We start from the raw sequence: 17,662 nt of genomic DNA, 5'->3' as shown, positions 1-17,662 counted from the left end.
AGATAAGAGAGGGAGGGAAAGAGAGACAGTAAGAGAGAGAGATGAGAAGCATCCACTTGTAGTTGAGACACTTTAGTTGTTTATTGATTGCTTCTCATAAGTGCGTTGATCAGGGGATGGGGCTCAAGCCAAGCCAGCAATTTTAAGTTCAAGCCAGGGACCTTGCGCTTTAAGCCAGAGACCATTAGGCTCAAGCCAGCAGCCATGGAATTCTTTTCATGATATTACACACAGGCCATCGACCTCGTAACAAAGCTAGCAAGCAAGCGCTGATACCAGCTACCTGAGAGTTTTGAACCTGGGTCCTCAGCATCTCAGGTTGATGCTCTATCTGCTGTGCCACTGCCTGGTCAGGCATTTGGGTTCGTTTTATCTTTTCTTTATTATGGATTTGTAGAGGTCTATAAAAATCTACCTCAGTTAATATGAAAAGTATTGAAATATATCAGTAGAAATTCCCCTTCATATTATAGAATTTTCTAATTGGATGAATGTATAGATGACTGAATGCACAATTACAAAGTACAGAGTAGGGCAAAAGTAAGTTTACAGTCGTTAATACATGAAAAACAATTTATTTTTGTATGATTGTTTATGATTTTATTTTCATATGCACAACTGTAAACCTACTTTTGCCCCACCTTGTAATTTACTAGGCATATAATTATTCAACTGTATATTAAAATAGATCTTCTTTTGCTCTATAGATGCATCATATAAAGTGAAAATGGGAGAAAACCTAACCTTTATTTTATCTCATCAAAAGTACATCACACTATTAACCAGCACGCTGCTGTTACAGGGATGCCTGACATTTCACGATGTGACTGTGGACTTCACCCAGGAGGAGTGGCAGCTCCTGGACCCCGATCAGAAGGACCTGTACCGGGACGTGATGTTGGAGATCTACAGCCATCTGGTGTCAGTGGGTGAGGACAGCTCCCCTGTGTCACTTAGAAGGTGTCTGTCAGTGGCTTTTTCCCCTCAGATGCTTAACTCTCCTGAATATCTACTCTGAAAAGGTAGAAATTCAGATCCTTCCATTACCTCAGACAAGAAGGTATCCCATTCTGCCTCCTGAGACAACAGACTTTGTGTTACAGATGTGAAGCGTGTTCATTCCCTGAAATGTAACATTCTTCCTCTTGACAGACCCTAGCCCAGTCCAGTATGTTTAAAACTTCTGTCATTTGTCACACTGAGCAGGGTATCAATCCAGCAAACCAGACATGCTCTTCCAGTTGGAGCAAGAAGAAGAACCGTGGACAGTAGGGGATGAACCCCAGCATCTAGTCTGTCCAGGTGGGTGAGTGAGAACCAGCAAGGTGGGGGGACAGGGAGTCATAGAGGCGTCAGAGCCGTGACAGTGAATGAGGAAGCAAAATCACCCCTTCACATATGAGAACCTTTTTTACTTGCAGAAATTTAGAGGAAAAGATAACTTTTTTGTTCCAAATGTGAGCAACGATCCCTGTTTATTTTATCTACATCTTGATTTGTTTGCATAGTTTCCTTTTCCTGGGATTCTCAGATCTTTCTTTCCTTTGTCCACGGTCACAGTGTCTCTGCCTGTGTTATCGCCTCTTTTCACATAAAATTTCACTTTTTAAGCCTCTCTGGAAAGACAGTACTTTGAATTCATCACAGTTTTCTACTGGGCCTTCCTGCCCTGTTTGGAAATAGCGATTTCTCTTCATAACTTTCAGCCCCACCTTGGAGGCTGTGTCCCCGTGACAGCCTGGTTTCCATGCTGCATTTATGTCGTTCTTTGTCCACCTCCCTCCCAAGAGTTTTCTTACTCAGTTCTTATCAGTCTTGAGTGTTTTCTCAGTTCCCGTGAGTGAACCTTTTTCTGTTCTGTGAGATGGACTCCCACATTAAAATCTTCTTTAATACTGTCTAATATCTACTTCCTTCCTGTGCGGTGTACTCATCGCCATGGCCGCTGGCCTCTTACTTCTCATTTTCTGTGTGAGAGCAGGAATCACCTGAACTCCATTCTTTTTATCCATTGAGTTCCTATTTCTGCACTAGACATTTTAAATTCTATCTATCATGGCATCACTTGAGATGTTCCCTCTATACTGAGCTCCCTTCTTTTTTAAAATTTTTCTTTTTCTTTTTCGCTCTCTTATAAAACTCTGTGTTGTTTCATTTGATTAACAAGGAAAGTTCCTGTTAACATGCTACACGAGTTCGAGTGTAAACGAGGTCCTAACGTGTGTGTGCTTCACGTGCCATCCTTCCGAGTTTGTCTAAATCAGATTGTCTTCATTGTTAGATGTTATCGCTGCATTTGTTTTCCTAAGGCTTCTGATTTTACGTCATATATTTGATTGTTTTAATCAGATTTAATTCACATAACATCAATTTACCAATTAAATGAATAGTTAATTTGTTTTTAGTGTATTTATTTAGTTGTGCAACCATCACCATAATTAGTTTTGGAACCTGCCTGACCAGGCGGTGGCTCAGTAGATAGAACATGGACTGGAACGTGGAGGACCCAGATTCGAAACCCCAACAATGCCGGCTTGAGCGGAGGCTCTTCCGGCTTGAGCGGAGGCTCGTCCAGCTTGAGTGCAGGCTCAGCATCTTAAGTGCGAGGTCGTTAGCTTGAGCGTGGGATCATGGACATGAACCCATGTTTGCTGGCTTGAGCACAAGGATCACTAGCTTGAAGCCCAAGGTCTCTGGCTTGAGCAGGAGGGCACTTGTTCTGCTGCAGCCCCCCGGTCAAGGCACATAAGAGAAAGCAATCAATGAACAACTAAGGAGCTGTAATGAAGAATTAATACTTCTCATCTTTCTCCCTTCCTGCCTTTCTATCCCTATCTGTCTCTTTCTCTGTCACACAAAAAAATTATTTTGGGAACCATATACCAGGCACATGGGTGTGTTCACAAACTCAGAAGCTGATCAGATATGAATAATCATTTTTATAGAGCTTCAAACTCTATGTTATCCCTTCTTTCCTAGAGGACAGTTGGTGGGGCTGAAAGTAAACTGTCCACTCATTGGTCCTTCTGGTAACTAACTGCATCCTGAGTCCATGTTCGAACCCTGTGCTAAGTCACCTCATAAGCATAAACTAAGCCTTTTGTGAAAGAGTTCTATTATATAGAATAAAAGATACTCCTCTCAATTCTGAAATTATGAGGGTTTTACAAACAGTGTCAACACTGGAAAAAGACCAAATATATTTTTTTAGTCTGAAATACATACCATTGTCACTAAATATTTACTTCACCTGGGGCATTTTGAGGGGGGTTTGTGTTAAGATTTGTTTAGGGTTGAAATGGAAGGTTGTCCATAGGTTTCCGGTATCTCATCTTTATCTCTTTCACCATGGAAAATAGGCTACCTTGTCTTCATTAAGTCTAATATAAAGTCCAGAGTCCAGATATTCTGTGTCATGATATCCCATTTGTTCTTGTTGGATTAGAATACTCTGTATTCTGGTTGAACACAAGTTGATGCCATGTTTAACCTTGGAATCCATGCAGCTGCTGGTAGTTGATTGCCTGTGCGATTTTTTTTTTTTTTTATCCCATTGCTGTTGGAGAACTAGCAAACAAATGGGGTGGCCACATTTTCCAAGCAAGAGAAGAGCCACATGAGGGCATTTCCTTTGCCTAACTCCATTCTGAGACAATGTAGTAATCCTGTGATAAGCCCGTTCACTAGCATAAACTCAGCAATTACTGAAAGGGTATTATTTGGCCCCAGCCTGGGTGGCTCAATGTATAGAGAGTGGGCCCAGTATATGCACATCCCATATTTGGTTCCTGGTCAGAGCACACAGAGGAAGCATTTGTTTCTCTCCCCTTCTCTTTCTTTTTTTCTCCCACAGTCAGTGGCTTGATTGGTTCTAGCATGGCCCCAGGCACTGAGGATGGCTTGCTTGGTCTGAGTGTGTTTGCTTCAGGTGCTAAAAATAGCTTGGTACTTAGCATCGACCTCAGATATGGTTGCCAGATAGATCCTGGTTGGGGCACATGTGGGAATCTGCCTCATAATCTCTTCTCTATAACCTCAAAAAAGGAAGAAGAAAAAGAAACAAAGGGTTTTTTCCTTAAAACAAAATATACTTTTATCACATAGGAAACTACAAGGGTTATACAGGTTTAGTGTGTAGAACTTTGGTCGAATCCAAATATATTTATTTGTACAATACAAGAGGTTATTAATAAATGGCTACTTTACATAGGGACATTTGGTAAAGAGTTTTATTTAAAACTAAGATTATGAAAGATTACAAAATGATTCACTGTTCTTCTTTCCTAGAACTCAGGAAAGTTAATGAGCCTCTGCAAAGTCACTTTCAAGATCCAAGCATTGCAAAGAGTGGAGAAGAACACTGTAAACTTGATATATTTGCAAATATTGTTAATCAGAGTGAAAGGCATTCACTATTGAGGCAACACTGTGATATGTTGGAGATATTCAAAAAACCTTTAAAATCAAAATTAAGTTGTGAAAACCAAACTAGAACTTTTAAATTAAAGAATTCTGTTCACTTGAATGGATGTGGGACATTCATTCTGCATGATAACCACGAACAATTTTACAATGAAATTACATGGCATCCCAGTACCAAATCCGTCAAAAATAAGTCCCAGGTCATTCAGCAACAGAGTACTCAAAATATTGAGAAAGCTCACATAGGCACTGAATGTGGGAAAGCCTTCATCAAGATTGCTCAGTTCACTGATCATCAGAGAGTTCATATTGGAGAGAAACCTTATGGATGCAGTCAGTGTAGGAAAGCCTTCTCCAGAAAATCCAGGCTTACTAAACATCAGAGGATTCATAAAGGACTGAATCAGTATGAATGCAGTAAATGTGATAAAACCTTCTACAATAAATCACAGTTGAATATACATCAGAAAACTCATGTGGGAAAGAAATTTTACACATGTATTAAATGTGGCAAAGCTTTCATATATAGATGTCAGTTTATTTGTCATCTGCAAATTCATACAGGAGAGAAACCCCATGGATGCAGTCTATGTGGTAAGAACTTCTCTTCAAAATCTACTCTCAAGATACATCAGAGAACTCATACGGGAGAGAAACCTTATATATGCAGTGAATGTGGGAAAGGCTTCATCAGGAAGAGTTATCTTATTGCTCATCATCGAACTCATACAGGAGAGAAACCCCATGGATGCAGTCTATGTGGGAAGACCTTTTCTACAAAGTCCAGTTTCCTTATACATCAGAAAACTCATACAGGAGAGAAACCCTATGTTTGCAGTGAATGTAAAAAGGGCTTCCCAGCAAAGAACAAGCTGCTCGTACATCAACGAACTCATACAGGAGAGAAGCCATACGTATGCAGTGAATGTGGAAAAGGCTTCCCATTGAAATGTAAACTGACTGTACATCAAAGGTCTCATACGGGAGAGAAGCCGTATGTATGCAGTGAGTGTGGAAAAGGCTTCCCATTGAAATGTAAACTGACTGTACATCAAAGGTCTCATACGGGAGAGAAGCCGTATGTATGTAATGAATGTGGAAAAGGCTTTCAAGTGAAGAGTTATCTGACTGTACATCAAAGGACTCATATGGGAGAGAAGCCCTATGTGTGCACTGAATGTGGAAAAGGTTTTCCATTAAAGAATAAGCTGCTTGTGCATCAACGGACTCATACAGGAGAAAAGCCGTATGTATGTAGTGTATGTGGAAAAGGCTTCAGCAAGAAGGGAACTCTCACTAAACATCAGCGAACTCATTCTTCAGAGAAACCGTGTATATGTAATGAATGTGGCAAAGGCTTTACTGTGAGGAGTAGCCTGATTGTACATCAACGTACTCACACGGGAGAGAAACCATACATATGCAGTGAGTGTGGGAAAGGCTTCCGAGTAAAGAGCTATCTGATTGTACATCGAAGGATTCATACAAGAGAGAAGCTGTATGTATGCAGTGAGTGTGGAAAAGGCTTTCCAGTGAAGGGCTATCTGATTGTACATCGAAGGATTCATACAAGAGAAAAGCCATATGTATGCAGTGAATGTGGAAAAGGCTTTCCAGTGAAGTGCAATCTGAATGTACATCAAAGGACTCATACAGGAGAGAAGCCCCATGTGTGTGGTGAATGTGGAAAAAGCTTCAGCATGAAGAGTACTCTCAATATACATCAGCGAACTCATTCTTCAGAGAAACCATGTATATGCAATGAATGTGGGAAATGCTTTCGAGTGAAGAGCAAACTAACTGTACATCAAAGGATTCATACAGGAGAGAAGCCGTATGTATGCAGTGAATGTGGAAAAGGCTTCCGAGTGAAGAACAACCTGACTGTACATCAAAGGACTCATACGGGAGAGAAGCCGTATGTATGCAGTGAATGTGGAAAAGGCTTCCGAGTGAAGAGCCAACTAACTATACATCAAAGGACTCATACTGGAGAGAAGCCATATGTATGTAGTGTATGTGGGAAAGGGTTTTCCAGGAAGAGTAATCTCACTGTACATCAGCAAGCTCATTCTTTAGTGTGGAGGACAGGCTGTAAGCTGACAAAACTTAATGCATTGGAAAGAGTAGTCCTAGGATGTGGAAACCAGCTACAGAGTGTGAAAGTGCAACAGCAGGTCTAGTACTATATGGACTTTTCCTGGGTATGTGTGACTCCTGTTCCTCATAACAGTTCTCAATGGGACTGGAATACGGTTAAGTTGCATCTGCAAAGAGTATGGAACAGTAACAATGTCAGCATGGACTTGGGTGAAATTGCATCCACATATTAAGGACATTCAGAACAGCAAAGACTCTATCATTGATTTTACTGTGTTAGAAAATATTTACTTGATGATTTAAAAGGCTTTAATCCCTTTAATGTATTTGAAACATTCATTCTGGTATCTGTTAGCATTGGCTATATTAATCCTGTGTTTATTTTGTCTTTTTCCAGTCTGCCTCCAAATTGGAATCCGGGAAATCAAACAAATGTAAATCACAGCACGCAAATTGAAGTTAAAAAATAAAAAAGGGGCCTGACCGGGGGGTGGCACAGTGGATAGAGTGTCAGACTGGGATGCAGAAGACCCAGGTTCGAGACCCTGAGGTTGCCAGCTTGAGCGAGGGCTTATCTGGTTTGAGCAAAAGCTCACCAGCTTGGACCCAAGGTTGCTGGCTTGAGCAAGGGGTTACTCGGTCTGCTGAAGGCCTATAGTCAAGGCACGTATGAGAAAGCAATCAATGAACAACTGAGGTGTCGCAATGAAAAACTAATGATTGATGCTTCTCATCTCTCTCCGTTCCTGTCTGTCTGTCCCTCTCTCTGACTCTCACTCTGTCTCTGTAAAAAAAATTTAAAAAATATAAAAGGGGAACTGTGGGAGACAGGCTGTAAGCTGACAAAGTCCTCACAGCCCTCCCCCGCATTCCTTGCTTGATTGAGTTGCTAAAGGCAATCTATATTTTCTTTTTCTTACCCTTTGTTAGAGGAACTGCTAGTTAAGATGTTATGCATAACTTTGTGTTGGAGATTTTCTTGCTGAGGTTCCGCTTTCTTGCTAAAGTTCCCGGGAAAACCCAGGCTTCAAGACGCTTTATTCTCTGCATCATAAAATAGAGTTGTTTGTGGGTCTCTGGGCCTTTTGGCAAGTCATCAGCCTGCAAGGACTTCCAGATCCCATTCTTTGTTTCTCTGTGTTTGTTTTATCATCTCCCACTTTTCTCACTCAGGACTGAACCTGATTCACAACACCTTAGTAAAACTGAATATGCAGTGAAAGTGGGAAAGGTTTCCCCATGTAGATTATTATAGGTATATATATGCAAACTCATACAGTGAAACTAAACAAATGCAATGATTATGGTGATACTTTTTGTTTCTTTTTTGTTTGTTGGTTTGTATTTTTCTGAAGTGAGAAACGTGGAGGCAGAGAGAGACTCCTGCATGCACCTGACATGCCCAGGATCCACCTGGCATGCCCACCAGGGGGCAGTGCTCTGCCCATTTAGGGTATTGCTCCATTGTAGCCGGAGCCATTCTAGCACCTGAGGCAGAGGCCATGGAGCCATCCTCAGCGCCTGGGCCAACTTTGCTCCAATAGAGCCTTGGCTGTGGGAGGAGAAGAGAGAGATAGGAAGGAGAGGGAAAGGGGTGGAGAAACAGATGGGTGCTTACCCTGTGTGCCCTGGCTAAGAATCGAATCTGGGACTTCCACATGCTGGGCCGATGCTCTGCCACTGAGCCAACCTGCCAGAGCCTGAAGATTTTTGTTTTTTAAGATTTTGTTTGACCAGGCAGTGGAGCAGTGAATGGAACATGAGACTAGGGCCAGGAAGACCCAGGTTTGAAAACTAGAGGTCACAGGCTTGAGCACCAGCTCATCCTACTTAAATACGAGCTCACTAGCTTGGGCAAATTGATGCTGGCTTGAGTGTGGGATAATAGACATAACCCCATGGTTGTGTCGTAGTTTGAACCAAAGACCACAGTCTCACCAGCTTGAGGCTATTGTTCTGGCTTGAGTGTGGGGTCATAGACATGACTTCAAAGTCACTGGCTTATACCCAAGGTTGCTGCCTTGAGTAAGTGGTCACTACCTCTGCTGAGCCCTCTGGTCAAGACATATATGAGAAAGCAATGAATGAGCAACTGAAATACCATGACAAGTTGATGCTTCTCATTTCTCTCCCTTCTTGTCTTTCTCTCTCTCTCTTGCTAAAATACACACACACACACACACACACACATATTATGCTTAATGGAATGTCAGTGATTGGTCAGAAAAGACCTTTGCACATACTCAGGTGGTAAATTGTCATTGAGTAAAAGTTGTCTTATTATTCATTAGAGAATTTATATGGGAGAAAATTTCTATAAATGTAGTGACTGTGGGAAAGCCTTCACTCCGAAGTCAAAATTCAACGTTCCTCAAAGAAAACACATTCCTCAAAGAGGCCCTATAAGTGCATTGATTCTGATAAAGCTTTTGCCCACCTGTATATTTTTGTTTAACATAAGAAAATTCACAGGAAATTGCTTTGTGGCAACATGTTACCAGTTGTATGGTCTCAATCTAATAGTGTGCAGTGAATAATAACAATGCAATGCATAGCCTGACCTGTGGTGGCGCAGTGGATAAAGCGTCAACCTGGAAATGCTGAGGTCGCCGGTTCGAAACCCTAGGCTTGCCTGGTCAAGGCACATATGGGAGTTGACGCTTCCAGCTCCTCCCCACCTTCTCTCTCTCCCTCTCTGTCTCTCTCCCTTTCTCTCTCCTCTCTAAAATGAACAAAAAAAGAAGAAAAAAAAACCAATGCAATGCATAAAGAGAGAATAAAAAAGAAATAACTTAGAGCAATGGATGTGGTTCTGTTCTGATCAGTTACCTCACTTTTTTTTTTTTTTTTTTTTTGACAGAAAGAGAGAGGGACAAACAGAGACAGGCAGACTGGAAGGGAGAGAGATGAGAAGCATCAGTGTTTTACTGCAGCACCTTAGTTCATTATTTGTTTTCTTATATGTGCCTTGACCTGGGGGGAGGGAGGCTACAGCACAGTGAGTGACCTTGGGCATTAAGCCAGCGACCTTTGGGCTCAAGCCAGTGACCTTGGGGTCATGTCTATGATTTCATGATCAAGCCACCGAGCCCGCGCTCAGGCTGGCAACCTTGGAGTTTTGAACCTGGGTCCTCTGCGTCCTAGTCCGACACTCTATCCACTGCACCACTGCCTAGTCTGGCAGTTACCTCATTTTATAGAGAAAGAATTTACAAAACATTCCGATACAGTCAGCCTTGATAATATTTTAGGAAATTGTGTCTCTGAAATGTGTATAGTGAGTGAAATCCTATGAATGTGACAGACTAGGAAACCATGCAGTGGAATATATAGATCCTGTCGTATGTGATCGTCAGAGAACATGAATTGATGTTTCTAATTATGGAAATCAAGGGTCAAAAGAAAGACCTCAAGATATGTCAGATTACAACTGGTGAAATACTTTCATCTGAGACTGAATATGGTGAAGTTTCTATTACTTTTTGTTCCTCACCACTTGCCATGCAGAAATAATTCATGAACACATCCAATTTGGTGGTCTTTAGCAAAACCTCAGATAACTTGAAGTTTTGAATGAAAAAGCATTCTGTCACAGATCTAAATAGATAATACACCTCATAAAGAATGGAGACAGGCCTGACCAGGCGGTGGCGCAGTGGATAGAGCGACGACGGACTGGAATGCGGAAGACCCAGGTTCAAGACCCCGAGGTCACCAGCTTGAATGTGGGCTCATCTGGTTTGAGCAAAGCTCATCAGCTTGAGCCCAAGGTCGCTGGCTCGAGCAAGGGGTTACTTGGTCTGCTGAAGGCCCGCGGTCAAGGCACATATGAGAAAGCAATCAATGAACAACTAAGGTGTTGCAACGTGCAACAAAAAAAACCTAATGATTGATGCTTCTCATCTCTCTCCGTTCCTGTCTTGTCTGTCCCTGTCTATCCCTCTCTCCGATTCTCTCTCTGTCCCTGTAAAAAAAAAAAAAAAGAATGGAGACAGGACACCTTCAGCCATAGTTCTGTCTTTTCTTAAAAATTTTTGTGTGTTGCCTGACCAGGTGGTGGCGCAGTGGATAGAGTGTCGGACTGGGATGCAGAAGGACCCAGGTTCGAGATCCCGAGGTCGCCAGCTTGAGCGCGGGCTCATCTGGCTTGAGCAAAAAGCTCACCAACTTAGACCCAAGGTAGCTGGCTCCAGCAGGGGGTTACTCAGTCTGCTGAAGGCCCGCGGTCAAGGCACATGTGATAAAGCAATCAATGAACAACTAAGAAGTCACAACGCGCAACGAGAAACTGATGATTGATGCTTCTCATCTCTCTCCATTCCTGTCTGTCTGTCCCTATCTCTGCCTCTGTTAAAAAAAAAAAAAAAAAAATTGTGTGTTTATTTGAGCCAAATTGATGATATATGTTGCAGAGCAAGATCCCAAATGCCCCAGGATCAACCATGTTTCTGTTTGCCTTGTAATTGAAATTATAATAGTGGCAGTTACGGTCATAGTGAATTAAACTTAATGTGTACCACAGTGTTCTGTACCCGTTTCATTATATAGGTAACTTCATTTCCTTAATTTCAAGTTTGTTATTTTGGAATACTTGAAGTACTTGAAATTTACTATGTTCATTTTAGAAATATCAACAACATACTTGGATGTATTTACCTTTATAAGTGGCATTGAGTGTTGCATGAAATCAATCTCTTTAGCCTGACCTTGTGGCACAGTGGGTAAAGCATGGACCTAGAATGCTGAGGTTGTGGGTTTGAATGTCTGGGCTTGCCTGGTCAAAGCACATATGAGAAGCAGCAACTACAAGTTGAAAATTTGAAATCCTCCCCTTTACTCCACTTTCTGTGTCTCTTCTCTAAAATCAATAAATAAAACCTTTAAGAAATACATTTGTATTTTTCTGAAGTGAGAAGCTGGGAGGCAGAGAGACAGACTCCCGCATATGACATGCCCACCAGGGAGCAATGCTCTGTGTGTTCTGTGTGTTGTTTCGTTGCAACCAGAGCCATTCTAGCTCCTGAGGGGAAAGCCATGGAGCTATCAGTGCCCGGGCCAACTTTGCTGCAATGGAGCCCCGGCTGTGGGAGGGGAAGAGAGAGATAGGAAGGAGAGGGGGAAAGGTGGCGAAGCAGATGGGTGCTGCCGCGGACCAGCGCAGCTCCTAATAACGGTGCGGAATTGAGGAAACACACTTTGTCAGAACAAAACCAATGGGACCGGGAGGACTCTTCAACTGCCTGGCAGTATCTGAGTGCCTCACAGCCCCAGTTCGCTTTATTATATGGACCTATGCAAATCAAGGACCCTGATACAAAGTTGCACATCAAAGGCTAAGACAGGAACTCTCCCAAGGCAAAAACAGGATACATTAGTGAAATTTACAAACATCTGAAACAAACAGAGTCAGAGGAAGGGTATGTATATTGCTTCCTGCAACCCAAGGAAGGAAGTGGAGAGGGTGCAAACACTTAGCATCAAAGCCAAATATGGAGATGGAGGGGGTAGAATTTAGCCCCCTGCCAAGCCTCGAATCTATAATGGCTTTTTGCCATTAATGGTCCACAACAGGGTGCTTCTGTGTGCCCTGGCTGGAAATCGAACTCAACACTTCCACATGCTGGCCAACACACTACCACTGAGCCAGCTAGTCAGGGCAAGAAATTATTTTTTAGTGGAAGGAGGGGTGGCAGAGATAGACTCCTGCATGCACCCAACTGGAATCCACCTGGCAAGCCCACTAGGGGGTGATGTTCTGCCCATCTGGGGCCCTTGCTTTCTTGCAACCAGAGCCATATATTAGCTCTTGAGGCAGAGGCCATGGGGCCATCAGTGCCTGGGGCCAACTTGTTCTAAGCTAGCCATGCTACAGGAGAGAGAAGAAAGAATCGAGAGAGGAAGGGGTGGAGAAGCAGGTAGGTTCTTCTCCTGTGTGCATTGACCGGGAATTGAACACAGGACTTCCATATGTGCAGCCAATGCTCTACCACTGACCCAACTGGCCAGGACTTAAAAGCTTTATTTTTATTTTTTTTAAGTGATAGAAAGGGAGATAGACTCTCACAGGCACCTCAACCGGGATCCACCTGGCAACTCCAGTCTGGGGTCAATGTTCTAATCAACCAAGCTATCCTCAGCACCCGAGGGTGACACTTGGACCAATCAAGCCACTGCCTGTGAGAAGGGAAGGGAAGAGAAAGCCTGACCTGTGGTGGCCCAGTGGGTAAAATATCAATCTGGAACGCTGAGGTCGCTTATTCAAAACCTAAGGCTTGCCCAGTCAAGGCACATATGGGAGTTGATGCTTCCTGCTCTTCCCAGTTCTCTCTCTCCCTCCTCTAAAATATGTAAATAAAACATTTTTTTTCCCAAAAAAAATGAAAGAGAGGAAGGAGGAGGAGAGGAAAGGGGAGAGAAGCAGAATGTCGTTTTCTCATGTATGTTCCAACCACAATCAACCTGGTACTTCTGCAAACCCAGCCAAAACTCTATCCACAGAGTGAACAAACTGGAACCTTTAACTTCTTTATTCATTTATTGATTTTAGAGAGAGGAAAAGGGAGAGAGAGAGCAGGCAACAAAAACACCTATCCTTGTGTATGCCCTGACAGGATGGAACTGGCAACCTCCGTGCTTCCAGACGTCGCTCGAACTAACTTAGCTGTCTGGGCAGGGTAGGGCCTATAACTTAATTTCAAAATAAGTAGAGAAGCACAAAACAAAGTTTTGAGAGATTTGATAAATGCCTTTCAGGTAGGTATGCTCCAAAGTAAAACCTTAATTAGTCATAGTTCCTTATCAAATAGGAAAAAGTGGAATTGTCTCAGCACTGTTTAACTAGAGGATATATTTGTATCTTTAGTTTTAACATGAATTTATTTCTGTTTGGTTGCTTAATAGTATTAAGGAAATTGAGCACATATGTAGGTTCTTGTAGGGGCCTTGAATAGAAACTTAGAACAAGGACACAGTTCGGTGCCCTGAGACAAAAGACCCAGGGGCATCACTGATGAAAGTACTGAACATAGTAGGTGCTGAACAGAGCACACAATAGGGGTAGAATTAGCAATTCTGACTAATCAGTAGACCAGGTAAATATCTCAAAAATAACTACTTCCCTTTCCCTTTTGTTGGCTCCAAAAAAGTTCCCCTTCCTAAGTTCCTTATTCTCTTCTATGTTTTCTAACTTCCTCATTCTAGTCCCTACTTCTATTTTCCATGTGTCAAGAACTAACCATAAGGACTGGGGGTCAAGGCCCTTCATATGAATCTTGAATATGGGATGGTGAGGTGGTGATCCCTCGGTCCTTCGGTATACTCCATCTGGTCTCAGAGTAGTTGCTGTTTCTGCTACAGATTCTTGTAACCAAAACCACAGTAGAAACTTATACTACTTTTTTTTTTTAACCACAGACTTCCTCATGCTCCCCCTCTTCCCCATACCCCAATCAGGATGTGATTTTGTCTTTAAAACCTAACTTTAAACAGGGTTTGTGCCTGACCAGGTGGTGGCACAGTGGATAGAGCATCGGACTGAGATGCGGAAGGACCCAGGTTCAAGACCCCATGCTCAAGCTCACCAGCTTGGACCCAAGGTCGCTGGTTCAAGCAAGGGGTTACTTGGTCTGATGTAGCCCCGCAGTCAAGGCACATATGAGAAAGCAATCAATGAACAACTAAGGTGTCGCAACGAAAAACTGATGATTGAGGCTTCTCATCTCTCTCCATTCCTGTCTGTCCCTATCTATCCCTCTCTCTTACTCTCTGTCTCTGTAAAAAACAAACAAACTGTGTTAGTGACCACATGATTTGACTTAGGTCTCTGCGTGGTCACCCACTTTGAATAAAGACTCTGTTGGAATCCATGGGAGTCCGAAAAGACCAGCGTAACAGGCTTTATTGAAAGGAAGAGAGAAACCCTGCTGGCACTTCTCCTGGGAGAAGAGCACCAGTACAGACTAAGAGGTGAATTTTATAGGGCTTGGGAGAGCCTGAGGAGATACTGAGTCAGAAGTTCTGGTATGTTCCCTTCTGTGGATTTACGGTTTTGGCTTCCTGGAACTTTCCTCCTTAGGGCAGTTGACCAGCTTCTTGGAACTTTTCTGCCTCAGGGGCGATTATTCAGTAAGTAAAGGTGAGGTCAGGCAGAACAACCAAAGGGCAGTTGGAATTTCTGGTAAATTCATATATCTATTATTTCTCAACTCTGTGTTATGATAAAAAGGAAAAGAGGTGGGGGAAGGAAAGGGTATGGGGTTCAGGAAGGAGGTTTGTCTCGGACCAGCCATCTTCTGGAGCTACTTCCTGCTATTATCCCTATTGGGGGCCTCCTTTGTGAACCCACCCCTGGGTAGTCAGAGTAGGGGTTGTAAAAGCATTTGATTGTAGGTAATCCTGGAGATTTCTCTCATTCGAGCCTGCAGGAACTTGATAAGGAAAGGGGCAAGCGTTAATATTAGGCACAAAATTAGGATTGGTCCTATAATTAGTGCTAGCATGGAGAACAAGAGGTTTTTCCACCATTGTTCGGAGTAGGGGTGTATTTTTTTCAATATTTTTCTGAGGTTGGAAACGGGGAGGCACTCAGACAGACTCCCACATGTGCCCGACCAGGATCCACCCGGCATGCCTACCAGGGGGTGATGCTCTGCCCATCTGGGGCATTGCTCTGTTGCAACCAGGGCCATTCTAGCTCCTGAGGCAGAGGCCATAGAGCCATCCTCAGCACCAGGCCAACTTTGCTCCAATGGAGCCTTGGCTGCAGGAGGGGAAGAGAGAGACAGAGAGGAAGTTGAGGGGGAGGGGTGGAGAAGTAGAATGGGCACTTCTCCTGTGTGCCCTGGCCGGGAATCGAACCTGGGACTACTGCACGCCAGGCTGATGCTCTACCACTAAGCCAACCAGCCAGGGCTGAGTAGGGATGTATTTATAGGGTTCCAGATTTTTCTGTTTCACAAGAGCAGGTTTCAGGGTTGGTATGTAGGGTTAGGTAGATTTTTCCAATTTTTTGATTGGCGAAGATCTGCATGCAGTTCTGTAAAAAAACTAGTGAACAAACATAAGAGGCAGGGTCCAAAAGTTAGAAAAATAAATAGGAGAGTGAGTGGACAAATGAAAGGCAATAGTCAAGACACCTAGTTTGTGTGAAACCTCCTATTCCATGTTTATGGATTCACTGGGCTTCAGAGAGAGAGAGAGTGTGGGAATAATACAGGGAAGTGGCCATTCCCCCTGCCCCTAGACCTATTTTTATACAAATTTTTAAAACGATAAGGAGAGGAATTACCTGTATAGCTCGTTTGGTCTTTAGATTGACGGGTAGTGTACTAGGAACTGGAAGAGGTTCATGGGGTGGGATTAGGTTGATATTTGGGGTGAGAAAGAGTAGGGTACAGGTTTCTCTCCAATTAGTAGGGAGACACATATAGGTGTTATGCTGTTTCTCTACTTTAGCAGCAGTGGGAGTTGTCAGGATCATGGTGTGTGGACCTGTCCATGTGAAAGTCAGTCCTTGGGTGTTGTACTGCTGGAAGTGCCTCTTGGACAGTCTTTGAACAGTTTTCTGAGTAACCTGTAAATCCTGAAAGTTCTTAGGGAAAGGGTGCTTACATTTCTACACTTTGCAGCTAGAGTTTAAGCTAGAGATCTTCGAGGGATAAATAAAACTCAAATATTCAGGCAAGGCAATAGTAGATGGCCCTTGTGTTAACAAGAAATGAGATCAGTTTATCTGCTATTTGAAAGAAATACCTTAGGCTCATGAATGATGTCCTTGGGCCTTCAGTGGCAATTCCCAGCATGCTGGGCAATGTCAGGTCACAGGTAGCTGAAGCAGGGCTAGAGGAGACTGAACTTTCCCTCCATGGAGCAAGGGGGCAGCTTACCTTCTCATGTCCCTCTTTCCACAGCAGAGATGTGTCCCTTGGTGGGGCCAGGAAGCCTGGCAGGCTTCAGTTCAATGACCTTTCTTTTTATTCTTGAAACAAAACCCTGATGGAATTCTATGCAGCCCTTTAGGGTGCTGGAGCCTTTAAGAGTGTATGCCAAAACTGGTATTTCCTGACCTCTTCTGGGCCTTATTTGCCTTTTCTGTTACTCTTTTGGCGATTATGGACCTTAAAAGCCATGCTCAGAAGATCTCACTAAGGGGCTTGACTAAGAGAGCAAAATTGGGAATACAGTGTTTAAAGAAGCCTATTAGACCAAGGAAAAAAAGGATTTGATTTGCGGTGGTAGGTGGTTGGAGACTGCGGAGGGTCTGAGTTCGATCTAGGCCCACAGGCCGCATGCAACCCCCTGAGGCCATTTATTTGGCCCCTGCCGCACTTCCAGAAGGGGCACCTCTTTCATTGGTGGTCAGTGAGAGGAGCACTATATGTGGCGGCCCTCCAACGGTCTGAGGGACAGTGAACTGGCCCCCTGTGTAAAAAGTTTGAGGAACCCTGATCTAGGGTGAGACCTCAGGTGGTGAGGGTTAAGGCAATGCCTAGATAGACTATGGACTGGAAGTGAAGTGGAGCCTTAGCAGAGAAGATATGATATCCCTTAACAGCAAGGAAGTTAAGAAGGGTGGCAGTATGTCTCCTTGAGGCAGGCAGGGAGGAGTTTTGAGACTGCATGCTGCTAAATCCTGAGCTACTGCTTGCCCAAACAGGTGTGGGCTGTTTCTGAACCCCTTGGGTAAGACAGTCCACATAAGTTGCTGGGCTGCATTAGTGTCCAGGTCAGTCCAAGTGAATGCAAACAGAAAGTAAGAGTCAGGGTGTAGCCTGACCTGTGGTGGCGCAGTGGATAAAGTGTCGACCTGGAAATGCTGAGGTCACCGGTTCGAAACCCTGGGCTTGCCTGGTCAAGGCACATATGGGAGTTGATGCTTCCAGCTCCTCCCCCGTCTCTCTCTCTCTCTCTCTCTCTGTCTCTCTCTCCTCTCTAAAATTAATAAATAAAATAAAAATTAAAAAAAGAGTCAGGGTGTAGAGCAGGGGTCCCCAAACTCTGGCCCATGGGCAGCATGCAGCCCCCTGAGGCCATTTATCCGGCCCCCGCCGCACTTCCGGAAGGGGTACCTCTTTCATTGGTGGTCAGTGAGAGGAGCACATTGACCATCTCATTAGCCAAAAGCAGGCCCATAGTTCCCATT

General features: G+C 43.5%; 1 protein-coding gene across 2 annotated transcripts in view; it reads left to right on the top strand.

Moving 5' to 3' along the window:
• The window catches only part of LOC136332025 (zinc finger protein 615-like), a 76,005-nt gene extending 64,611 nt beyond the window's left edge, over positions 1–11,394 (top strand). Inside the window, exons 3-5 of one of the 2 annotated variants that reach the window (XM_066271245.1) lie at positions 803–929; positions 1,207–1,302; positions 4,288–11,394. In XM_066271245.1, the coding sequence (XP_066127342.1) occupies positions 803–929; positions 1,207–1,302; positions 4,288–6,605 (2,541 nt within the window). In that variant the 3' untranslated portion in view covers positions 6,606–11,394. The remainder of the gene's footprint in view (positions 1–802; positions 930–1,206; positions 1,303–4,287) is intronic. The other variant, XM_066271246.1, reaches the window with a different exon arrangement.
• Positions 11,395–17,662: the final 6,268 nt, after the last annotated feature.

The sequence above is a fragment of the Saccopteryx bilineata genome, chromosome 3 (assembly GCF_036850765.1).
Source record: "Saccopteryx bilineata isolate mSacBil1 chromosome 3, mSacBil1_pri_phased_curated, whole genome shotgun sequence".
NCBI classification, from domain to species: domain Eukaryota; kingdom Metazoa; phylum Chordata; class Mammalia; order Chiroptera; family Emballonuridae; genus Saccopteryx; species Saccopteryx bilineata.
Note: the sequence above shows the minus strand (reverse complement) of the source record. Positions and strands in the feature narration are given on the sequence as shown.